The sequence below is a fragment of the Canis lupus genome, chromosome 29, assembly GCF_048164855.1.
Source record: "Canis lupus baileyi chromosome 29, mCanLup2.hap1, whole genome shotgun sequence".
Lineage (NCBI taxonomy): Eukaryota > Metazoa > Chordata > Mammalia > Carnivora > Canidae > Canis > Canis lupus.
This window is the reverse complement of record NC_132866.1, coordinates 14,975,995-15,003,674: the sequence shown is the minus strand read 5'-3', so window position 1 is coordinate 15,003,674 and position 27,680 is coordinate 14,975,995. Positions and strand designations below refer to the sequence as shown.

At 32.8% G+C, this 27,680-nt stretch overlaps 1 protein-coding gene across 2 annotated transcripts in view; it reads left to right on the top strand.

Moving 5' to 3' along the window:
- ATRNL1 (attractin like 1) overlaps window positions 1-27,680 on the top strand; it is a 784,866-nt gene that overhangs the window by 442,456 nt on the left and 314,730 nt on the right. Inside the window, exon 27 of one of the 2 annotated variants that reach the window (XM_072805188.1) lies at window positions 17,762-20,599. The exons of the other annotated variant lie outside the window; for it this stretch is intronic. Coding sequence (XP_072661289.1) covers window positions 17,762-17,764 — 3 coding nt within the window. The 3' untranslated portion in view covers window positions 17,765-20,599. Of the gene's footprint in view, window positions 1-17,761; window positions 20,600-27,680 lie in introns of those variants that run through there. 2 annotated transcript variants of the gene reach the window in all.

Below are 27,680 nucleotides of genomic sequence, written 5' to 3'. Positions count from 1 at the left end.
TATATCCATAAGTGTCCTGGATTAGTATTTGGCATAAAGTTAGTAGTCAATGAATATTATTCTGCTAGCTATTTTATTAATGTTCAGTTATTATGGCACTAATTCCTTCAAATCATTGATAAAAACCACTTCACAGGTCTATGAGACTGAGGGCCAGATGTTGTGCTGTACTGGGGCAGCTAAGTTATCCCTACTAAAGGATATGCTTCAGCAAATAGAATCTGTCCTTGGGATACATCACTTTTATCCATGGCATGTGTGGTATATTGCATCCCATGACACAATAGTAGAGGTAGCCAACTAATCCTGACAACAGGCCATTAGAGTGAAAGTGATTTTCCCAATGTTACAGAGCAAGTAATTGTTGGACTTGAGGCCTGAACCCTAGTCACCTGACTCCATAATCCTGTGATCATTTCATTGCCTAATGAATATATAAAGTGTTCTAGTCCTCTTGCTTCTTTTGTTCTCAGATTAGTAGGATTTCTATAAACAAATACAGTTAAATGTTCCCCAAAGTGGTTCTACTGGTCAAAAGCAACATATTTCCTACAAAATCATACCTCCTGTTATGTGGATGCTTCTTATTCTAGAGCAAGTTCAGTTAAAAGATAATGCAGGAAGATCTTCTAGAAAAGAACACTTAGGTAATAGTGCATATTTATCCTTTAAACATTAGTTTCCTTAAGAATAAATTTTGATTTCTCTCATTAACATATACATCATATATTATAATTCCTTTTAAAGAGATTTATGTATTCTAGAGAGAGAGAGAGATAGCACGAATGGGGAGAGGGGCAGAGGGAGAGAATCTTCAAGCTGACTCCCAGATCAGTGTGGAGCCAGATGCAGGGCTTGATCCCATGACCCATGAGATCATGACCTGAGCTGAAACCAAGAGTGGGATGCATAACCAACTGAACCATTCTGATGTGTCATATATATATTTTATATAATTGTGTTACAAACCCATAGTAAACACATCTTGATTTTTCATAGCATACCCATATAATTTATATGATTTAGATTATTTGCATTTAGAGTACAGACTTAGTGCTGCAATGGAGACCTCAGATAAACCAACATGGTAGACAAATCTACCATGGTATACCAGGGCTGGTGAATGGCTCAAGGCAGACAGACAACTTTGTTCTACAAGTCCACAAAGGAAGTGAATGAAGTTCATTTTCATTCTCTGCTGTGTTCGAGGGTGTTGTCCTTATTTACATGCCAGAGGTGGCTCTCAGGTGCCAGCCATGTCCTTATTTTCTAGCCCATGAGACCATGAGAAATGAAAAATCAGAACTTTTTCAAGTTCATTTTTAAAGAGTATATATTGGTAGTTGCATTCATAACTATTTGTTCACATTCCACTGTTCAAAATTTAAATTACTAGCTGCAGAAGATATGGGAAATATGATCTTTAACTATGTGGTCTTGTACCTATCTAAAATTCACTATTACCAATTACTAGTGTTAAAAAAAAAAAAAAAACCAACATGGATAACTGACTTTTAGGGAATAGGCAGAGGTAAGGAGATCATATGGGTGAGTCATATGGATGAGTCATATTGGTGATCATATTCAGATAACTGGATGATCTGAATGGGTAGTAATAAATGATCCTATGGCTTGTGAAGTTGGAACTGAATCAGATTGTGTGAATCCAATAAATGTTACTGTGAAAGAAGCATAATATGTTTATGACCAGGATAGAAATAAAGAAAAAAGATTAATGCTTGATTATTTTTTATGATCTTCAGTAAATAAGCAGGTTGGCTATAAGTAAGAACTTATCTATTATATTCAAAATAAAACTAGAGACCAGAAGTAGGATGTTTCTTTCTTTAAATAAGTGTTTTAAAACTTTTATTAAAGAATCCATTTGGGTTAGGACATCAACTGTCTTTCTCTTATTTTACTCAAATATGTAGCTGATTTTATTTATCCCAGCAAGCTATCTAATTTTACTTGGTGTGATATTTTGATATTCCTTTAGAGTTCGCAGAAACCATTAATATAAAGAGAATATGCATCTGGTGATGGAATATACTCCATTATTTATTTGTAATTTATCATACTGGAAAATTCTAGTAGGTAGAGAACAGTGAGATTATCACATATACACACAAATTTTTGATAAGCCACAATACATGAATAATATAAAGCCAAGCTTTAAAATCCTCAGTCAATATTATAAATACAAATCTTAAGTCCTAAAGTTAAAATTTCAAGAGACAGTCTTATTGTCCATTATTCATTACAAAAATGCACATATCTCTAAAGGGAAAAGCACTTCTCTCGTGAAATACAGAAAATGTGTGAGTCTTAGTTCTGTCTATGCTAATGTAAGTATTTTTTATCACTACAGGTTTGCATATTTGGTTGTTTTGGGATTCATCTGTGACAGTTTCCTTCTGTGTGTTTGAAATTGATGTATAGATTTATGCTATAAGGATACAAGCTTATTCTTTTCCTATATAGCACTTTAGAGTCATTTCAAAGGCATGAGTTGAAATGTTTTAGTACCAGGCCTATAGTCATAATTTTGGAATCAAAAATAAGTCCAGACAATAACACTAACACATGGCTACTTGCATTTGTTTCCAAGACAAGACAAATAGAATGAATAATAATTTATTAGCATTGACTCTCCATGCTATCCTGAGTGTATGACATAAGCATTTTAAAAGTTGTCAGTATTGCAAGCATGACCTAATAATGCTTTTTTTTTTTTACTCATTAGCAGTTTTAGCAACAAAACCTTTATACTTGAGAAATTATCAAGCATAGAGATTCTGAAGTAATTTGACACTAGTGATGCCTTAGAAAGTGAGCCTTTTCAAATTTCCCATGGTAGGCACAAGGCAAGTTCTATATTTGGTATTAGCTGTGAGTAAATACTTTCTAATTTGTAAAAACAATTTACCTTTGTTGTCTTTATTTTTTATCCTCAAATCTGTCATCATTCCTATAATAGAGAAAAGAGAGGGAGAAAAGCAAGTGTTATATGTAATATCTTTTAACTAAATATTAATAGTACCAAGATCTGAAAACTAAAATTAGTATCTGTGAAAAAAGTCAACTAAACTAATTTTATCCATTAAAACATTTTAAATCACTTCAAATTTTGATATACACAACACACAATGATTATTATGTACTTTCATTATTTTTGGCAAATTAAACTTACTATTTTGTAAGTTACTACAGTGAAATAGATTTTCCATTTCATGCTACACAGTAGCAATTCATTAGTGTCTATAATGGCACTTGAATTCAATCAACCGTGTTAAGCACTGACCTATTTCCAGAATGGTTCAAGGAATGGTGATATATATATTTGGATTTTGATAGTCTTAGATTCTGGTAAAAGATAACATATTTTATGGCTGATAAAATTCATACTAGACCAATGAGTTTAATTGACCACCAGACAGTAAACAAATAAGATGTTGAAAATTGTGTAATTTAGTAATCTGGTAAGCCTAATATAGCTACATATGCCAAAGTATTTTATAAAATTGTATTTTAGATAATCATTGCCATCTTTTACTGTTTAAATAAAATTTAGAACAAATGCTTAATCTCAAAGTTTTTAAGTTATATATAACTTTTATTATATATAACTTAAAATATAATTTTTATTATATATAATTTAAAATGGAAGTAAACGTTATGTTCAAGTATTTTAAAAGTAGGTGCAATTGATTAGTTCCAGAGGGATAAATTACAGAGTAGTAATACATATTTTCAGTGCATAAACCTGACAAGTGATTCATACTCATAAAGACCAATTTTACAAATCAATAAAAGAAGATAGACAAACCAGTTAAAGAAAGGGTAAAGATTTGAACAGACACTTCATAAAAGAGGATATCCAAATACCCAATAAGAATGTCTAAAAAAATTTCAGTTTGATTAGTCATTAGAAAAATGTAAAATAAAACTATAATGAGATAATACTACATCACTATCAAAGGGCTAAAATGAAAAAGAGACAATTCTAAGTGTTGTCAAATATATGTAGCAATTGAAACTTTTATTCAATACTGTAAAGAATGTAAATTGATACAAATCCTTTACAAAACTGTTTGACAATGTCCATTAAAGCTAAGCATATGCATATGCATACCTTATGACTGATACATTCTATTCCTAGTTACCCAATAGAATGCATAGATCAGTTCACTAACAACACATGCAAGAATGTTCACAGTAACATTACTAGTAGTAGCCAGAACTTAGTGTACTCAAATGTGCCTCAACAGTTGGAATTTTTTCAAGTTAATAATGGTTTATACCCTCAGTGGCACACAGGAAAGAAAATGAGTGAACTTCTACAATTGCATGTAGCAATATAGATGACTAATGACTACCAAAGGGGAAGAAAAAGACCAGAAACATAAGAATAAATGCTGATTCAGTTTATTTAAAGTTTAAAAACATAGAAAACTAACTAGTATGTTACATCAAGTTAGTATTTACCTATGTGAGGCATACATAGTATTTACTGGGAGTAGTATAAGGGGACCTTCTAAGGTGCTGTTAATAATATTTCTTATTCTGAATCATATTTATACAGATATACCTAATTTTTGAAAATCAAGTGAGCTGTGTAATTATGATTTATAGACTTCTGTGTATTTTCTCCTTCAATGAAACTTTAAAAATATATTTAGTGTGGGCAGGTAAACAGCAGAAGGAACCCAGTCATAACAAGGAGACCAGTCCTAGAAGCCTCTTTGCCCCCTAAGGCCTAAGACTCCCCTCCTTCATGCCAGAGACATAGAGGCAGCCTAAAAACACCAACAGAGGGACCTCACCATGTCCTAATCCCACAGAGGAATCCTAGGGCCAGGCCTAGGGAATCTCTTCTACCCCCTCAGGTAGTAGTAGCAGTTACTAGGAGCCCAAGAAGCACCAAACATTGCCATACAGACCAAAATAAGACTGCTAAGACTCCGAGAAACTGCTAGTAGAACCACAGCCCAAAAAATGTATGCCAAGATCTGAGTACTAAAACTAAATAGAATTAATGTCTGCTACAATAAGATATTCAGTAGAATCCATAGTTGTCTATCATGATAGAAAATATGTCCAGAATGCAATAAAAAAAATCACCCTTATTACCAAGAACCAAGCAAATCACAATATACCTGAGAAAAGATAATCAACTGATGCTAACATATCTCATTCAGAAATATTGGAATTTTCAAGTACGGATTTTAAAGCAGCCATTATAAAAATTTTCAACAATGAAATACAAATTCTCTTTAAAAATTAAGAAATTAAGAGTAGAAAAGATCAGCAAAAAAAAAAAATAGAAGGTATAAAGAACCATTTTACAAAAACCAGTTGTATTTCTATACACTAGGAATGAATAACCTGTAGCTGAAATTAAATGTATTTCCATTTACAAGAGTATAAAATGGAACAAAATAGGAACAAATGTAGCAAAATAATTTCAAGACTTGCACACTGACAGCTACAAAATGTAGTTGAAAGAAGTTAAAGAGGACCTAAATAAATAGAAAGCTACCTCATGTTTATGAATTAGAAGACTTAATTATTGTTAAGAAGGTAGTACTCCCCAGTAGGTATGTAGATTTCATGCAATTCCTATTAATCATAGCTGCTGTCTTTGCAGATGTTAAAAAGCTAGTTCTAAAAGTCATATGAAAATGCAAGGGATCCACAGTTGCAAAACCACTCTGGCAAAGAACAAAGCTAGAGTACTCACACTTTCTAATTTCAAATTAATTGTAAAGCTACAACAATAAAGACAATGTGGTTCTGGCATAAAATTAGAAATACAGATTAGTGGAACAGAAGTGAGAATCCAGATAAACCTTAACATTTATGGGTAATTGGTTTCTGCTAAAGTTGCCAAGAAAATTCAGTGGAGGAAAGAATAATATTTTTAACAAAATGGTGGGATAACTTGCTGCACACTTGCAAAATTATGAGTTTGAACACTCTACCTCACACCATGTACACAAATTAAGTCAAAATAGATCATAATAGATCATACACTTAAATGTAAAACTAAACTATAAAATTCTTAGAAGAAAGCATAGGGGTAAATAAATATTCATGACCTTGGATTAGGCAGTGGTTTCATAGATTACTCAGAAATCACAACAACAAAAGAAAAAATACATAAATTGGACCTCATGAAATGAAAAACTTTTATGCTTCAAGAGACACCATGAGGAAAGTAAAAAGACAGGCTGCAGAATGGGAGAACATATTGGCAAATCTGATTACTTGTATCAAGATAGGGACATGTATTCAAAATATAGAGAATTCTTTCAACTCAATATAAAAACTCTAAAACAGAAATTAAGCAAATGACTTGAAGTAATATTTTTCCAAAGAGAAATAAATGGCTATTAAGTACATGAAAAGTTGCTTAACATCATTAGTGGTTAGGAAAATGGAAATCAAAACCACTAGTGAGACATCACTTCATATCCACAAGTATACCATTAATCTAAAAGACAGACAGCAACAAGTGTTGGTAAGGATGTTGAGCAATTGAACTTCCAAAAAAACCGCTTGCAGGAGTATAAAATTGTGAAACCTCTTTGGAGGTTTGGCTGTACCTCAAAAAGTTAAACATATAATTACCATTTGACCAAGCAACTTTACTCCTGTGTATATACCCAGAAGAATGTAAAAAATATGCCCATACAAAACTTGTTCACAAATGTTCATAACAACATTATTTGCAATAGTCAAAATATGGAAACAACCCAGATGTTTGTCAACTGATGAAAGAAAAAACAAAATGTGGTATACAGAATGGAATATTATTTGGTAATAAAAAATAATGAAGTATTAATACATGCTATCACACAGATGAACCTTGAAAACATTATGCTAAGTGAAAGAAGTCAGACAGAAGGCCACATAATGTATGAATCCATTTATATGAAATGTCCAAATAGTCCATATAGTAGTTTTCAGAGACTGGGGGCACAAGGAATGGAGAGTGACTGCAAGTCAGTATGGGGCATTTTTTGGAGGTGATGAAGACATTCTGGAATTAGCAGTGATACTGTAAAACTCTGTGAATAAACTAAAACCCACCAATTTTGACACCTGAAGAGGGTGAATGTTTTTATATGTCATTTATATATGAGAAAAACTGTATTTAAGTAAAAAGAAAGAAAATGATAAAACCTAAAAATTCAGTAATAGAAACTTTTAAAAATTCTTGCTGGATGGACTCCATGTTAGAGTGGAGATGACATAATAGAATTATTAAACTTGAGGACAAAACAGTGGAATTCACTCAGCAGAGAAAATGGAGTAAGATAATGAACAGAACACTAGGGACCTGTGGGATAAGAACTAAAGAGCCAACATTCCTGTCATCTGAGTTTCAGAAGTGGTGGAGAAAGGGAGTCAGGCTGAAATGGTATTTGAAAAAATAGTGGCTGAGAACTTACTGATCTTGGCAAAGGACTTAAACCTACAGAGCTAGGAAGCTGATTAAATCCCGGAAGGATATACCCAAAATTATTCCCACCAAGAAACATCATAATCATAGTAAAAAAAATAAAGAAAAAAATTGCAATCAGAGAGAGAGATAATGTGCTATATATCAGCACAGTTTGCATGTCAGTGAATTTGTCTTCTAAAACAATGGAAACCTGAAAGAAGTGGCACAATATTTTTTTAAATGATGAAAGAAAAGAGCTTTCAAGTGTGAATTCCTCATTTGGAAGAATTATCCTTCAGGAATGACGGGGAAATAAGAAGTTCCCAGATAAAAGAAAACTGAAAGTGTCTATGTCCTGCAGACCTACTTTTAAGAGTTATGTAATGGAGATTTTTAAACTGCAGGGAAATGATAAAGGCAAGAAATTTATGGCATCAGGAAGAAGAGTGGAAATATAGGTATATACCATAGACTATCCATTCCTTCATAAGATTTATACATCTTTGATGATTAAAGCAAAAATTATAATTCAGTCTGATACTCAATACAATGATACTTAAAATGGGGAAGATAAAAGTAAAAATTGGAAGTGAGGCTCCACATATCACTCTAAGTGGTAAAATGTTGATTCTAGTAGACCATTTTAAGTCACATATGCATGTAATAATACCCAGAGCAGCCACTATACAAAAGATAAACTCAAAACACAGTAAATAAATTGAGCCAGATTCTTTAAATATGTTCACATAACTTAAAGGAAAGTAAGAAAAGAGAGAGGAAAGAAAACAAACAAAAAATAATTACTAAAGTGCAGACTTAAATGGTAACATAGGAATGATTACTTTAAATAAACATTAAGGACAAAGATTAAAGGCTAAAGATTAGCAGAGTGGGAAAAACAATGAAACTATCTGCTGCCTACAAAAAACCAACTTCAAATTCATCTACGTAGGCCAGTTGAAAGTAAAAGGATGGAAAAAATTATATATCATGCAAACTTAAAAACAGTAGTATGTTAATATCTGAGAAAGTAGAATTGAAAGCAAAGAAAATTACTAGAGACAAAGAAGGGCATTATGTAATGATAAAAGGATCAGTCCACCAGGAAGACATAATAATCCTAAGATTACCAGTCAACATATCTTCAAATTACATAAAGCAAAACCTGATAGAACTAAAAGGTTCTAAAAGGTGAAATAATAAAATCAACGGTTATACTTGGGGACTCATATATGCCTCTTACCCTGCGAACTGATAGAGCCACTAGACCAAAAATCACCCAGGAGGGATGCCTGGGTGGCTCAGCAGTTGAGCATCTGCCTTTAGCTCAGGGTGTGATCCTTGGGTCCAGGATCGAGTCCTGCATCAGGCTCTCCACAGGAAGCCTGCTTCTTCCTCTGCCTATGTCTCTGCCTCTCTGTGTTCTCATGAATAAATAAATAAAATCTTTAAAAAAAATCACCAAGGATATAGAAAGTTTGAATAACACTGTCAGTTTACAGTATGTAATTAACATGTAAGAATATTCTACCCAACAGCAGTATATACATATTTTAAAGTGTCTATGGGCCATTCACTAAGATAGAAATTCTTCTAGGCCATGAAGATAACAAATTTAATACAAATCATACAGAATGTCTCTTCTGATCATAATGAAATCAAATTAGAAATTAGCAACAATGACAAGGAAAAAAGTCTTTAAACATATTGAATTTATAGAACAAACTTCTTAAATAACCCATGAGTCAAAGAGGAAGTCTCCAAGAAATATTTTTAAAAGTTTAGAACTAAAGGAAACTGAAGGAAAACAAAAATACAATAAATCAAAATATTTGGGATATAGCTAAAGCAGCCCTGAGAGGGAAATTTATAGCACTAAATGCTTGTGTTAGAAGGGTCAATAATCTAAGTTCCTACATAAAGGAATTAGAAAAGAAAAAGTAAAAAATAAACACAAACAGGCATAAAGAAGCAAATAGTAAAGATAAAACAAATCAAAGAAACTCAAAATAGGAAAATGAGAAAAAACAATGAAACTTAAAGCTAGTTCATAAAAAAAAGTCAGTAGAATTGGTAGATCTTTTGAATCTACCTTGAAGGGGAGAATTGAAGAAACGTAGGGAAAGGACAAATGGTATCAGAAATGAAATAGAGGTTATTACTACACATTTTGCAGCTATTTAGGGAATACAGTGGAAAGCTTTATGCCCATAAATTTAACAACTTCAATGAAATGGACCAATTCCTCAAAAAGAACAAATTACTGAAACTCAACCAAAATGAAATTGATAATCCAAATAGTCCAATAACCATTAAAGAAGTGAAATTTATAATTTTAAATCATTCCTTAAAATTAATTTCTAGACCCAATTGATTTCAATGGAGAATCCCATCAGACATTTAAAGAAGAATTAACAAAACTTTTACATAATCTCCTTTCAAATATAGAAAAGGAGGGAGCACTTCCTAGCTCATTTTATAAAGTTTGTTATTACTAAATGTACCAAAACCCAGCAAAGATATTACAAAAAAAAAAAGAAAGAAAAGAAAAAGAAAAAAAAGAAAAAGAAAGAAAATTACAGTCCCACACCTCTTGTGAACTTAGAAAAATCGGTAACAAATTATTAGAAAGCTTAATTCATCAGTGTAAAAATAATTGTATACCATGACCAAATGTGATTTATCACAGATATACAATGATGGTTCATCATTTGAAAGTCAGTGTAACCTACCATTTGAACTTACTAAAGAAGAAATACCATATATTCATATGAATGATGGAAAAAAAAGCATTTCACAAAATCCAACACCCATTCATAATTTAAAAACAAAAACAAAACCCAACTGTTAGCAGTTTAGAAATAACAGGGAATTACCTGAGCCTAATAAAGAGCATCTACAGAAAAACAACAAACAAACAATGGTTAACATCATACTTAGTGATGAAAGGCTGAATGCTTTCCCTGTCAGATCAAAAACAAGGTAAGGATTATCATTTCCAGCACTTTAAGTTTGGTTATTTTCCCAGACCGTAGAATTCAATTTGAACTACTTTCTTCACTGATTTCCCCTTTGTAGTTTCAGCACTGACATTATTTAAAGCATACTCACATACAATGAAATATAATGAAATGTGAAAAGTATAAAGATAGTAACAAAAGGCATTTGCAGTTGACCCTTGACCAATGCAGAGGATAAGGGCACTGACCCTCTCACATTTGAAGATCAGTGTGTCTTTGATACCCCAAAACTTTGAGGGCTTATTACAGTCAACATGTATTTTGTATGTTTTATGTATTATGTATCCTCTTATTACAATATAGTAAGCTACAGAAAAGGAAATATTATTAAGAAAATCATAAGGAAGAGAAAACACAATTTAAAGTACTGTATGAAAAAAATCTGCAGGGGATCCCTAGGTGGCGCAGCGGTTTGGCGCCTGCCTTCGGCCCAGGGCGCGATCCTGGAGACCCGGGATCGAATCCCACATCGGGCTCCCAGTGCATGGAGCCTGCTTCTCCCTCTGCCTGTGTCTCTGCCTCTCTCTCTCTCTCTCTGTGACTATCATAAATAAAAAAAAAAAAAAAAAAAAATCTGCAAATATATGGACCTGCAAAAGTCAAACTTGTGTTGTTCAAGGGTTAGCTGTACTTACAACCACTGTTATTTTACATCGTTCAGGAAGATGTGCCAAAATAAGTGTATAAGAAACATATGTATTAAAACGCAAAAGAAAAGTCAGTAGAAATAATAAGATAATTCATTATTGTGAATAATTACAAAATGGGCTTTTTTATTCTTTGCCCATATATTTTTTGCCCAATATTACATCCTCCTTTTGAAATCTGATTTCAACTAGATCATATAATCATTTGATGAGCTGTGTATTGTATTGTCTTCTGGGCTGGAATTTAAGAGGTTGGAATTTACTTATTTTGAAGACTTGTCAACTGAATTGAGAGCCCAGAAATAAATCCATGCTATATAGGGTCAAGTAATCTTTGAAAAGGACACCAAACACACAATGAGAAAAGAATAGTCTCTTTAATAAATGATTTTGGAAAAATTGATATCCACATGAAAGAGAATGAAATTGGACCCCTATCTTACAACATTCAAAAAAATTAGCTCACAGTGGTTTTAAGACTTGAGTATAAGACCTGAAAATATAAAACTCCTACAAGCAAACATAAGGGAAAAGCTCCTTGACATTAGTCTTTGCTGAATTTTTGGGTATGATACCTAAAGCATAAGCAACAAAATGAAAACAAGTAAGAGTACATTAAACTAAAATGTTTCTGCACAGCAAAGGAAACAACAAAATGAAAAGGCAACCTACAGAATAGGAAGAAATATTTGCAAACCATCTATCTGATATGGGGTAAATATCTAAAATATATAAGAAAGTCTTATAAACCAATACTAAGAAAAATATGATTAAAATATGGGCAAAGGTCTTGAATAAATATATCTTGAGTGAAGACATTCAAATGGCCAACAGGTACATGAAAAAGTGTCATCATCATTAATCAACAGGAAAATACAAATGCAAGCCACAATAAGATACCACCTCACACCTGTTAGGATGGCTAACAGAAAGACCAGTGATAACAGGTATTGACAAGGTAGTGGAGAAATGGAATCCCTTGTGCTCTGTTGGTAAGAACGTAGAATGGTGCAGCCACTTTGGAAAACTGTGTGGAGGTTCCTCAAAAAATTAAAAATAGGACTACCATAGTATTTGGCAATCCCATTTCTAGGCATGTATCTGAAGGAAATGAAGTTTGTATCTCAGAGATATCTGCACACTCATCTTCATTATAGCATTATTCACAATAGCCAAGTAATAGAAACAGCCCAATGTCTACCAATAGATGAATGGATAAAGAAAACGTGATGTATACACAAAATGAAATATTATGCAGTTTTAAAAAAGAAGGAAATCTTGCCATTTGCAATAATATGAAAATTACTAAAGGATGTTATGTTAACTGAAATAAGCTAATTATGAAATGACAAGTTCTTCATGATTCCACTTAGATGCAGTTTCTAAAATAGTCTCCTGGAAGCAGAGGGTAGAATAATGGTTGTCAGGAGCTTGGAGGAGGGAAATATGGAATTGTTTTTGAGAGAGTATAAAATTTCTGTTATGCAAGATAAATAATTTTTAGAGATGTGCTGTACCATGTATCACATTTTTAAATGTGATATTGTACACTTTAAAATATGTTAAGAGGATTGGTGTAGATAGATCTCAAGTTAAATGTTCTTACCAACACCCCTCCACACACATGTGCACAAGAATACAAGTAAATTATTAAAGATGGTGTAAAGATGGTGGATATATTTAATACCTTGGTTGTGGTGATGGTATTCTGGGTATATGCCTATGTCCAAACTCACCAAGATGTATACATCACATGTGTATACTTTCTTTGTATATCAGTTATAACTCAATAAAACTAAAAACTAAAAAAAAAAAGTTTAAAAGTACATTATGTAATATAATACGAAACATTTCAAAATCAGTGAGTTTTGCAAGGACAAAAGATACAAAGCCAATACATGAAAGCAAGGGTATTTCTATATAATCTCAATGAACAGTGAGAAATTGAAATAAATAAGGGTGACAGTTATGATATCTCCAAAAAACATGAAATATTTAGGTAAAATTTAACTGAAGACTTTGAAACACTGATGAAAGAAATCAAAGAAGACCTTTTTTAAATGGAGAAATATACTTCCTTCATGGCTTGGAAAAATCAATATTGTTAAGATTTCAGTGATCCTCAAATTGATCTATAGATTTAACATAATCCTGATAAAAACTCCAGTATATTTTTAGTATAAATCAATAAGCTGATTTTAAAATTTATATGAAATACAGGGAATTACAATTACCTAAACAATTTTGGGAAAGAACCAAGTTGGAGAATTCACAACACTTCATTTCAAGGCTTATTTTTAAGCGATTTTTCTTTTTCTTTTTTTAATGTTTTTAATTAAATTCAATTTAGTTACATATAGTATATTATTATTTTTAGGAGTAGAATTTAGTGATTCATCAGTTGCATATAACACTCAGTGCTCATCAGTACATCAAGTGCTCTCCTTAATGCCCATCACCCAGTTAACTCATACCCCACCCACCTCTTCTCCAGCAATCCGCGTTTATTTCCTATAGTTAAGAATCTCTTATGGTTTGCTTCCCTCTCTGTTTTCATCTTATTTTATTTCTCCTTCCCTTCCACTATGGTCATCTGTTTTTTTGTTTCTTAACTTTCACAGATGATGAAAAGAAGTGATTGTTCTTAATAGGGACTGTTTTGTACCCCCAGGAACATTTGGCAATGGCCTGGGGACATTTTGGTTCTCATAACTAGGAGGCTGCTAGTGGCATCGAGTGGATGAGGCTAGAGATGATGATAAATATTTACAATGCACAGTTTGCCCCCAAATAAAGACTTATCAAGCCCCAAATGTCAATAACAGTAAGGTTGAGAAATTCTCCTCTAAGACTGTTGTAATCAAGACACAATGCAGCATTGGTGGGAAGATAGATGCATAGATCAATAGAACAAAAGTATACCAATATATACAGTCAGTCAGTTTTCAACCAAGGCTAAAAGATATTTCAATAGAGAACAGATAGACCCTTTCTTTATTAAGTGGTGTTGGAACAACGGGATATCAATATGCAAAAAATAAATGAATAAATAAACTTCAATTCATCCTCACATGAATACATAAAATTTAACTCAAAATTGATTAGAAATTCAAATTTGAAACCTAAAATCATAAGATATCTAAAAGAAAACATGGAAAAATCTTTGTGAACTATATTAGACAAAGATTTTTTAGATATATCAAAATTATGATCTATGGAAGGAAACACTGGTAAATTGGGCTTACTAAATACGAAAAACAAACCATCGACTGGAAGCAAAATAGTTGCAAAGCACGTATCTGACCAAGAACTTCAATCTAAAACGTACAAAGAATTCTCAAAACAGAAAAAACTATAATTTTTAAAATATGCAAAAGATTTGAACATACATTTCAACAAAGAGGATGCATGGAACCCTATAAAGACTTGAGGAGACTTTTACCATTAGTCTTAGCACAAAATAAAACAGCACTATGATACTACTGCTACTTCTATTATTACTGTATCATTAGTACTACTACTACACACACACTCTAAAATAAAAAAAAAACAATAAGAAAACTCTTACAGTAACAGAGAAGGATGCAAAACAACAGAACTGCCAAACACTGCTTTGGAAATGCAAAGTCATATGGTCACTTTGGAAAAACAGGCAGATTTTTATATAGTTAAACAAATACACACCATATGTGATAGCAATCCATTCCTTCATATTTACCCAAAAGAAATAAAAAGTTGTGTGCACACAGAAGTCATATATGAACATTTATAATGGCTTTATTCATAAACATGAAAACCTGGAAGTAATTCAAAGGTTTTTCACCTGGTAAATGAACAAAGCATGGTATATCCACATAATGGAATGCTACCTGACACTGAGGAAAAACAAAATTACTGAGAGAACATGAATTTCAAATTCGTTATGCTGAGTGAAAGAAGTGAAACTCAATAAACTCAGAAGGTCCTATTTAATTCCATTTGTTTTGGAAAACACAAAAGTATAGGGAAAAAGTGGATCAATGGTAGCAAGGGCTCATCATAAGGGGAGGGATTAGCTTAAAAAGGGTCATGAAAGAATATTTTGATATGATGGAGCTATTTTAGTTCTTGATTATGGACCTATTTTAGTTCTCGATTATGGTGGTTAATATATATATATATATATATATATATATATATATATATATATATTCCTAAAACTAATTAAAAGGCGAATCCTATAGTATGTAAGTTATATTTCAAAACATCTGATTTTAAAACTTTATTTTATTTTTTTTAATTTTTATTTATTTATGATAGTCACAGAGAGAGAGAGAGAGAGAGAGGCAGAGACACAGGCAGAGGGAGAAGCAGGCTCCATGCACCGGGAGCCCGACATGGGATTCGATCCCGGGTCTCCAGGATTGCGCCCTGGGCCAAAGACAGGCGCCAAACCACTGCGCCACCCAGGGATCCCTGATTTTAAATTTTTAAAAAATAAAACTTTATCCAGTGTATTCTGTTTAATAAAAATAAATAAACCGCTTGCTCCTATTTCCAACTAAATATGTATGTGAATATGGATTTTCTTCATATATTTCAACCAAAATAGTGTGTCTTAACACAGTGAAAGCAGAAGCATATACAAGAACTTAATCATCCTCTAGATATTAAAGAGATTTGCAAGTGTATAAAACAATGGCACTCTTCTCACAAGTTTTTAGTTGTTAAATGTATTTTTTTGTAAAAATGCATTGTTGCTGTTCTACATGAATTAATAATTTTTTTCAAATGCTCATTTTTAAATTTCTAATGTAGCAAATTTTGATAGTAGTAAATTATACAACAAAAGCTCTTTGAGATCCACAACATATTTTAAGAGAGAAAAGTTTGAGAAAAGTAAAAGACCAGTGAGTTGTAAGGAAACAGGTGTCCTGAATGACCATGAGGAGCTGCACTGCTCTGGCAGGTCTGAATCAATAACATTAGGATTGTTTTGTGATACAGAAATAAATTCCTTTGTTCTTTAATCAGTCTATTGTTGGATCTCTTTGTGACAACAACCACCTGTATCTTAACTAAATGTAATAACCATGAGCCCACGCACTACATGAAGCACTGCTACATTCTCACATTTAATTTCCACAACAATATTGTATGTAGGCATTTTATTTATTTTTGTAAAAGATTTTCTCTCTTTATTTGAGAGAGAGAGAGAGAGCAGGCATGGGGAGATGCAGAGGGAAAGAGATAAGCAGACTACACTGAGCTCAGAGTCCCTCACTGGGCTCAAGCCCATGACTCTGAAATCATGACCTGAGCCAAAAACCAAGAGTCAGACACTTACCTGACTCAGCCACCCAGGCACCCAGTATACAGGCATTTTAAATTCATTCCTACAGATGAATAAAATGAGTCTCTGAGAGGAAATAACTTGCTTAAGGTCATACAGCTAGTAAGATTTTTATTCAGGCCTTATTCTAAAACCTAAATATTTTGATCATATAGTATACACACTTGGAGGCAGACAGACCTGAATTCATATTCTTATTTAATCATTTACTACTGTTAAGATTTGATAGCTATTAAATGGAAATTTGGCTAGTACCTATTTCACAGTGCTATGAGATTTTTAAAAAATGGGTAAAATTTAGTCCAAAATATATACAAATAAGTGTTAACTATTACTACATCTCAATGGCTCTCTTCATCTGGTACCCTACTAGAGGTTTTATGGTGCTTAGAAAACTATGTTTAAGGTGCTTAGAGTAACATATTTGGCATGTTATTAACAAAAAATAAGTGGTAGCTATAATTATTATTCCTACATTTGTCAAGCATGGTTATTTGAGGAAACCTCCTTTGTTCTAATAGGCTTATTCTTAGAATCATTTCAAGTATCTCATATTTCATCTAACATTTCTGGTGAAGCACTCACAGCTCTGAACTAGTCATTTGCAAGACAGAATCAGTTATTACCACTTCTGACATTATTTCTCAGTTGAGTTTAGAGAATATATGGTCAGGGACTTTATCTGGGATATCAAAACTTTGCCTCATCACTCAAGCCTGATGGACAGGTTGAATAGTTTATTCTTCTAAGAGACTCTGAAATGCACTTAGTAAGATTTTCATCACATACTGTGTTTTTCTGTGTTCAACAATAGGAAGGTATATATCCAGCTTGTCAAGCCCATACACACTCATGTGAGATTTTATAACATAAATGAAAAACTATGTGGGATACTCCTCAATTTAAATCCATGACTTGCTCATGAGAGAAAAAAGGCATTCTTTCAGTTTAAATACACTGTCCCTCTTGAAGAAGGTCATCAAAAACATAAAATTGAAAAATTTTCTTTCTCCCTTGTTCTTCATCCTACACAGTTCCCACCCCATTCCTAATGGTTTCCACTTATTTTAGTTTCATATATATCCTTTCAGAGATTTCCCTTTTAAATGCACATATAAACACCATAGGATTTGCTAAGAATCTTGGCATTTAACCAAACTGGGTTCTTGCCACAAACATTAAGATGAAAAGATCTGCATCCTATCATGTGGATCTATTGTATGCCCTGCTGGGAGACTTGAAACAGCAGACATTAGAAACATACTCTGAATGTTTATCTAGTGGTTTTATTTCTTCTATTTGTTTCTGGCAGTGATTTAGGGTGGAGTTCGCCTGGAGTTGTTATTGAACTGTTCTTGAAGCCTTACTCATTTCCTGCCACCCCAACCCAATTGTGTTTGAAGTAGAAAGCTGAAGAGTGAAGATGGTGAAGATGAACATGGATATGTTTTAGTCCTTGGCATCTCAAGGCAAAATTGGTACTTGAAACCAGATATCTGCCTTCAGATCCCATAGTTTTTGTCTATACTATGCTTTGGTCCATTCCATCCTTCTTTGTTTTTGCAAATTTTTAAAATTTGCACTATATGTGCATTTAACCCAAGGGAATATCAGAAGTTATGGAAGACATATGAAAGAGATGATCTTTATCTAAAGAGACTTAAAGTTATACTGATTTTAAGAAGTAGGTATAATTCTCTTCTAATGTTCCTTTATTTTTTATAATCTTCCTTTAAACACTACTTTGATATTTTGTAATAATGTTTTCTGTTGTATGAAAATCAGTGTCCATCAGGTCTGTGTTGGACCCTTTATTAGTTGAATAATACAGCAATGCTAACCAAAATGCTAGTAACCGAAGGAATTTATTTCTCTCTCATGGACCAGTTATTGTATCTGTCCCTGCCAGTAAGCTACTTTCTCCCTTTAAATGAGTCAAGGAGCCCTTTCCCTTTCATCTATGGCTCCCTCATTCCCGAGGTATTCCAGTGCACAGATTAGTAAATACCTGGAGGAAGCACACTTCTTAAAAACCATGGCCTTGAAGTGATACACATACACATCTGGTGTATTTCATTAGGCTGAAATTGTAATAAGCTACCTTAAAAGAGTAATTTTACCCATTGACGGATAGCAGGGCATCTCTGGCACAGACTCTACAGGGTAGTTTATCACTTTAGGTATTGTCTCATTGTGTGGCCTGTAATTTTGTACATTACCAGCATTTTGTGAAATTTTGTTTTAATTCAGTGAAGTGGCAAATAACAACCACCACGCTTCTGTCGAATATTTATGTGTAAGTGCTCATCGTCAGTACTAAGATTAGTATTTCTAGAATGAGGAACAGGTCTATTTGCTTCTAGTCTCTATTTTTCTTTAAGTGTGTGACCTTGGGAAGATCATTTAATCTCTTGGTGCCTCTGTTTCCTCATCCATAAATTGAAGAGGTTTTATGATCTCCAAAGGTGCTTTCAATGTTAAAATTCTATGAAATGAGTTATGTACATTTTTAAAGTTTGCAGTGTCATTTTTTCCACTTGTTTATTTGTTGCTTGAATTTAAATGAAATATAATTTCATCATCATTTTAAGGCAATAGTCCTCACTGAAAGAGTAAAAAATTGGTACTTATATTTATTCATGCCTAGTTAAATTTAACAGCAACATGAAATAAATGATTACCTGTTTGGATATAATTTCATAATAAGGCCTCTGAAGGTCGTTTGAAATACTGCACTAATTAATGTTTTATTTCCAGCCTTCCTTAATTATTCTAGCCAGATGGTCCTTTATTTATGTTATTGCTAGAGGTTTCCAGCTGAGGTTGTTTGATTGTTGAAGAAAAATATGTGATGGCACCATAAGATAACTGTAATTGAATTGTTAGGTATGTTAGAGCATTTGAGCCTTCTGTCCCTGTTCTATCCACATCTGGGATATAAGTTTGTTAACAAAGCACTTTGACATCTCATCTGATGCTTGAGTGAAATTCTGAACTGTGTAGAAGGAATTCAAATGGGAAAATGACACTGCATTTTATTGTAAAAGGAGACACTTTGCAAATATCTTTCTGTGCAAAATTCATTTTGTGAATGATTTTTTAAAAACTTTAAAGTAAGTATACTTTTAAGGACATGATCTGTTTCCCAATGTCCTAATAACTTCAGGAATAAGCTGTTCCATTAAGGTCAAATTTAAAATTTGTGCAGATTAGCCACTATTTAGGAAGCAGTTAAATGGAATTTTTATGGCATAGAACTTCAAAAGTCTAAATGAATTATCAGCTGAATAGATAGTCCAATAAAAGAAACAGACTTAAAGTGGAAGATAAAAGTGATAAAGTGACAGTAAATTAGAGAATAGAACTAAAAGCTCCATTGTTATGAAGAACAACAATAGACCTGAATTATCTATGTTTCTTTAGAAAATATCTCTTCTCCCTCTTTCACTTGTGAGTTTTAGAATTACTAAATAAATTAATAGCATTTGAGCTGGAAGCTTCTATCAGCCTAGTTAGGTAGGAAGCCTTATTAACATGGCCGTTGGCAACTTAACACTGGACAATTTTCTTCCAAGTGAACGTGATTTCATTATTATAGTACTTAAGCTGTGCACATGCAGAATAAATCAGTTCAATGACCTTCTTCCCAATATGTTCAAAGACTTTGAAACCTTAGCATATGCAGTGCTAATGCAATTGGACATTATTGTCCAAACATTTTGGTGTTTCAGTCTATATGCTTTGTCTTGCCTTTGCTTATCATAATGTATATGTAATAAAATTTTATTGATAAGAAGATTATTTTCTTTAAATCATGTTACTGTTAGAATGTAATATACTTCATAGATGTTTAGTATTAATAATTAAAGAGGTAGCAAGTCTAGGAGAAATTTGATACGTAATGAAATGAGCAAAGCAAAGCAAATAAATGACTCGCAATAGAATGTACATATATGCACACACATGTATATTCACTTGAATAGAAAAATTGACCATGTGGATTTAAGAAGATTTTTAAAGAAACCAAAGAGGAAGGTAAAAGAGGATTGTATTGTTGTTTTGTCTTCTTTTGGCAATAAGTATTCAACAACATATTTAAGTTAGCCATCTGAAAAGCACTGAATGATGCCTCATAAAAGAAAGACCTTAATAGAGTGTTGTGTGTGTTTTTTTAATTAGCTTGTCCCCATTTCTGCCATTATTTAGTTGGCCATTTCAATCTGGATAATTTCTCCCTGCAGTATGTTTTCGGACCACTTGCTGAACTAAATCTCCTAATTTTTATAACCCAGAATATATTTTAATTTAACCTTGTGGATATATACTGGCTAGAAGCATCCACATGTGCTTCATTAAGTATACTTAGTTCTAGGCAGAATGAGAGTCCGTTTTCTTGGCTTGCCGTGGAAAAATACTTAACCACAAGCTCTTACTTCAGCTATTGGCCACCACCTAGTTTCTAAACTAGGGAAAGATCAGTGTTCCCAAAGTTGGCATGAATTAAAAGAGAAGTTATGCTTGAAAAGATGACTAACGTTTATTGTAAAAGTCATAAAGATTATGAGAAATTAGAATGGGAGACCTTTACATAAGTATTTTGCTAGGAATTATTAAATGTCTTTCTATTCAGATTCATAAAATGAATAAATAGTACCTTTGACCAATTTGCTTTGATTATTTGCTTTGAAGTTGACTTTTCTAGTTCTCATCATTTACAAATGGTTGGTTCATGCTAAATCATCTCCCTTTTTTGTGGCAACAGTATGTAAATACTGTATATGGAACTTAAGTTGACCAACCAAATGATCCAGGAATATATACTAGAATAAACTCTTTAGTTATCTCCCATTGTAATTGTGAAAACAACTATAGTTTTGTTTTTTAAAGGCTTTATAAAATAAGTTACAGGTATTTATTTTTTATGCACTTAGGGCCATCTTGTTAACAAATATGGTTATAGATTTTAATAAATTCATGCCACATAGTAGAATCCTAAATAATTGTTAGTAAAGAATTATTTTTTTTGCAGTTTTAACCTTTCACATAATTTTGCATATTTTCATAGCTTTAAAGATAGCATTTCTCTATCAAAAAGTACTTACCAGATCACTTTGTTTGTTTTACCTTTAGACTAATACAGTCTGAGGAGAGTTGGAACTTTTTCTGTTTTGTATTTTTCTCACTGTACATTTGAGATGGTAAAATTGATCATCATTTTTAATTATTAGAAAAGAATTCAGTGAATACAATGTGAGTGAAAAGCCAGATGTGTAGAAAATCCCTATACTGATCAATAATAGGTACTGATGTACATTTTGTTTGCAGCACTTCAGTAACACATGCTATCCATGTAATTTGAGAAATATACCTAGCCAGTGCAAGTGAGCCTGGACAGAGGGTTTGCAGAATGGAGAAAAACATTTAGGAGAACCAGAATAATGGAAACATGTATATTGCCATTCCTGTTAATTGATGATAAAATATCATTGATTTTTTTTAAGGGTAAAACCTTAATGAAGCAGTATGCTCAGGGTCTCATATAGTCTCAAGCATCTCAATAGAATGAAAGCATACTATTCTGCATACATCTTATTTTTAAAAGACGTAGAGCACCTAAAGATTAAATATTTGCTTGTAATGGTTACATTGTCATATAGTAACTGACTATATGTAATAGTAAGCTTAAAAAACACGAGATAAGAAATGTTTGCCAATTGTCTAAATTTTATTATGATAAAGATGGACCTTTTTCTGAGTTTGTCTTATTTTCTAAATCATTATTGGTCATTTATTATAGATGGATTATTAGAAGTCTATGTAGTGCATGTAGATTTCCTTTCAGTTTAGTAAAATGGGAAGTCTATTGTTACCAATTTAAATATTGTAGTTATATAGTTTCTAGTTAAAAATTAGGCAGATGTTTTTATATTAGTCACCTTTTAAGTAATAGTTTATATTTGTCATTGCATAAAATGATTATAACACTAAAACCGTAAACACTAAATCAATAGGCAATCTAATAAATGCCAGCAATTGAAAAAACACATTTGGCTCATAAATAAAACCCTTCAGATTTATGACATTATGTTTAAAAGCTTTTGCAAGCTTTTATTTTTTTTGAGCTCTGATATGTGCATTTTCAAAAATTTACTGGCTGTTTACAAATACGTTTTTATATATGTTTATATAGCCATCTGAAATTATGTTCATTTATTTAGTCCATTAGTCCCTTCTCATGTCTTTCAGTATGAAATCCACACTCATCAGCATCAAATGAAAGACACTAGGTGATGTGATCATAGTTTCTCCCCCACATTTATCTTTCAGTATGTCTTTCTGCCCCATATTCTCACAAAACTACACTGGCTTTGCCTTGAATCCACCGTAATTTTTCTCTTCCAAATCTGTTAGCAATCTTTGCCCCTCTGTTTAAGATGTTTGCTAGCTTCTTTGTTACTCAAAACTGGCCTCCATTCTCAGACAATAACAGCAATATGCTTCCAAAGGACTTTAAGCTGTCAGGTTATCATTGTCCTCTGGAGGGTCTTGCCAGGCAATCAGCCCTCACTCTGAGCTAAGCATTTCACCTTTGTCCCGCTATAGTAGCCTGCACTTACCTCCATTGTGGGACTTGTCATACTGTCACAGAGTTAGTTGCCTGCTTACTCACCTCTCTCTCCCAATACTCTAGGTTTCTTGTTTGCAAAGGTGATGCCTTCTTCATTTTATGTCTTCACAGTACAGCACAATGCCCTGGTACATAGCAGGGACTCAATAAAGGTTTGTTTATTAAACAAAATTATTCAGGAGGTCCACCTGTTAATGTAGTCTAAATGTGCCTATGATCACATCTTCTTATCTGCATTGTTTCTGAGTTTAGATAATGTATCTTGAATCTAATATTAAATTTGATCATTTCTGGTTTCTCTTGTGGGACAATGAAATAGCTCTCCCTAGTTGTCTCTGAAAATGTGTTTATCCTCAGAATTGAATGCAGTATAAGCAGGCTAATGACATTCTTTTAATTATTGACATTTTGTCAAAACAGGGAATGTTTTCCAGTTATTTGCACATAGGAGAGGTTGGCATTGCTGTTATAGACAGAATGAAAATTTATGGATTTCTAACAAATCTTTTCTCCCTGCTGTTATCCTCCTATTTTCCTTGACTAGTTTAAAATGTTACTTGGAAACTTCTTATTTAACTATTTATACTTGAATTTTCCTTTTTTTTTTTTGAATGAAAATTTTAATTCTTTGCAGTAAGAGACTTTTTTGTATCTCAGCATGGTGCTTTACTTGTAGTTGGTATTCATTGTTAGCAGAGTGTAAGAATTACTGACAGGAAATAGAATGATTTTCATTATTGCTTCAATCAAGATGGGTAGGTTTAAGAAGACTACAAATTCTTTGATATTACTCAAAAGAAAGGTGACATTTTATTCCCTTCCCTTGAATCTGAGAGGACTCTATGATGGCTTCCTCCAGTTGTACACTGTGTATGTGACTGTATGCCAGTTGCTAGACACAGGCCTTAAAAGATTGGCAGTGTTTACTTCTTGCCTAGAATATTTGCTCAGGATAAGCCAGCAGGTCTGTCTTCTTTGAGACCACCAAGTTATGAGAAGCTCAGAGCATGTAGATAGAAGAATGGGGGGACCGGAAAAGACAGAGAGAGAGAGAGATGGGGGAAGAGAGGAATGAAGGAAGGAGAGGGAAAAATCTAGAGAGGCAGTAGGAATCAAGATACAAGATATGTGACTCAAGATCCCGTTTTGGAAAGTGGACATTCCAGTACCATTACCCACAGGTGACACATGAATCAGAAATGAACCACCTATCCAAGTTTTTCCAGAATTCTTGACTCAAAAAAATTATGAATCAAATATTGGTATAATTTGTTAAACTACAATAGATTATCAGAAGAAAGAGTGATAAATCTATAGAAAACATAAAAGCTTAACATAGTTTAGTCTCTACTTCATGAATAATAAGTATAAAATATATTATCAAGGCTATTTTATTTTATTGAAAGCTGTTAAAGGATGTTGAAATGTCTTTATTATACAGCTTAAAGAAGAGTGGATTATGAGTTACATCTTTCTCATTCTTGACAACCATCACATGTTGCCATGTTTCTTTTTATGCTTCTTATTAATGAATAAATTACTTTGTTTTTGCTTTTTGCTTTAAATATTGGCATAAAGTCTGCGGTGCTCTAAATAATAGTTTTGAGGATAAAGTGAAATCCAAGATGATTATCTCATTCTGTAGTAACTATCTTTTCTGAATTTTTCAAACACCTTCTTTGATTTGCTTATTATCTTGAGGCTTAATTTCACACCTTTTGGGCGAGGCCAACCCACTTAAGTGGCAGTAAGAGAGGAGAGAGAAATTAAAGCAACAAACTGCTGCCAATTCCTAGTAATCCAAATCAACTTGGGCTCTTTCCATAAGTTAATGCTTAAAACTTCAGATGATGATGCACTGTGATTTAATGAAAACACAGTTTACTGTCATAGTGATTATGTCAGTAGAAGGAATAAAAACAATTTGAACTGTTAGACATACTACATTTTCTTTTATTTTTAACTAAAGTCCTTCACCTTATAGTTTTATCCTTTGTCTTCTGTAAAAATTCCTCCCCAAATTCCTCCTTAGATCATTCAGTAAGTGGGGAAAATAAGCCTGACCATCTGTACTAGTGCAGCTAAATATTCCTTATTTGCACATAGGTTACCTTGTTACGATGTTATTAGCATAAGTCTGGGACTTCATGACCAGAACAGGGAAGAGCACCTCCACTGTTTGGTATCAGCCAGGCCTTCTGCTATACTTGTTCATCTCCAGCAGTGCTATTGGTTCATATCACTCTTGTCCTTCCAAGAATTTAATTCAGTAATTCTCAACTCCATGACATTATAACAAATATTTTATAGTGTCCCCTTTATTAACATAGAATGAAACATATTACCAGTATAATTTACATATATCCATGATTTTAAAAAGCAGTAAAATGTTCTATGTATCAAAACCTAATGTGTATTTTAATACCCAAATGCTTATATATATCTGTGCTTTAAGATATAATGAAGTAGTCAAATGCTTTAATCTATTCATAGAATTACCACAAATATGAGAGCTAGAAATGCTAACAGAGATGCTAATGTATTGGTGACTCATCCATAAGAGCAGCATTGCCGTATAGTCATGTGATTTTTTGAAAGTGTGAACAACTCATGGTGATGTTAGGAACAAAGCAAAGAATATATTTTCTTAAAATACATGGTAGTTGCATCCATGAAACATTCATTGTTAATAACACAGTGCAAAACATAGTATTTATAAAAAAATGTAGTTAGGTGTTGAACTTAATTATAAACAGAGGAGTACCCGTTAAGGCTTATGAATGTCATGCAGGAATCAGGGAAGTTTGTAGTGGGGAAGTGTCTTGTGCATTGAAGGACCTTTAGAGTGTTTAGCTTCTCCTATTAAATGCTGGCCCAGCCATTTCTCTCATTCACTGTAACAGTTCTCACACCAACACACACTTGACGATTTTCCATAATGCCCTTACAAGATGGCACCTCCACCAATTATGAACTTTTTAAAAATTTAAATTCAATTAGCTAACATATAGTACATCATTAGTTTCAGATATAGTTTTCAGTAATTCATCATTTGGGTATAACACCCAGTGTTCATTACATCATGTGCCCTCCTTAATTCCCGTCACTCAGTTATCCCATCCTCTGACCCACCTCCCTTTCAGCAAACCTCAGTTTGTTTCCCAGAGTCAAGAGTCTCTCATGGTTTGTCTTCCTCTCTAATTTTTTCCCATTCATTTTTCCCTCCCTTCCCTTAATGGCCCTCTGCACCATTTCTTATATTCTGCATATGAATAAAACATATGATAATTGTCTTTTTCTGATTGACTTATGAACTTCTGCTTCAAACACTCTTTTCTTTTTCTTCCTATTTATACCCCAGCATCTTGCTGACAGTATACTCTTCCTGAATTCTCTAGCTTAACATATAATAATTTCTCCTAACTAAATATAATAGGAAATGTTACCAAACTTATGTAGTAACATAGTTTCTTTGTGACATCTTTTACTACGTAAATTTTATATACATAAATCTTAACATCTAAATTTAATACTTTTAATACTATATTGCTTAGCTAACATTACTCATACTCTGTACTTAATTTATTTTCTTAGTAGATGTATATATGTATCTGTTTATATTTGTGTATGTACTTCCAAACATGTACATACACATACTCATTTCTGTTATAACCCCATTAGGGCAAGATCATACTTTATGGAAAAGACAAGGATTGGTAATATGGTTTTAAGTCCTCAGTATAAAGTGATCATTGAAATGCAGGAGATTAAGATGGAGCAGCCAGGGAAGCAAATTAGGACATCACTGTATCACTTGTCAAGGAAAAGACATTGTAAGAATGCTTTGAGAAGAGAAAATAAGGACTGAGAAGGGCTCAGAGAAAGAAATGAACAAGTTGACAAAACAACCTTAGCTAAGGCCTTTTTGAGGAGAGGTGGGGATGGAAGCCAACTTAGAGAAGTAAGATGTGAGAAAGTAAAGGGAGTAAGTAAAGACAAGTATTGTTCAAAAAAAATTTTTTTTCTCTGCAAAGGAAAAGATAGGGCTGTAGTTGGGTGGATATGGTGATGGCTCAGGGACATGGGTTACTTGTGAGGGCACATATAAGTTTGTGTGCATGTATATACATTAATGGAGGTATCTTAAAGAGGTTTAAATGCTAATAGAAATAGGCAATAGAGAGTAGCTTAAAGGTTAGGGAAAGGAGGATAATCAGTAGATTTAGATTTATGGGAAGGTAGTAGAGGAACAATATTGTTATCAATTTATATTGTGCTTTCTAATTTATATTGTGCCCGTAAAAGGCAATACATTTTTTGTATCCTCAGCACATAGATTATTATCTAGAGAAACTAGGATCTTCTATATTTTAGTTGTAGGAGAGAAGGAACTGTAGCCTGTTAAAAGAGTTAATTTACCTGAAAACTCAAATTCCAAGATCCTGTACCCATATTTTCATTATAACCCACCTTCAAAAATTGCCAAACTTGTGTTCCTTATATATTTCATCTATAGAAATATTTTAAATTATCTTTCTCAGACATTAAATAATGTTTTTAATAATTTTTGAATTACCATTAAGTATATAATTTTAGTGCTCTT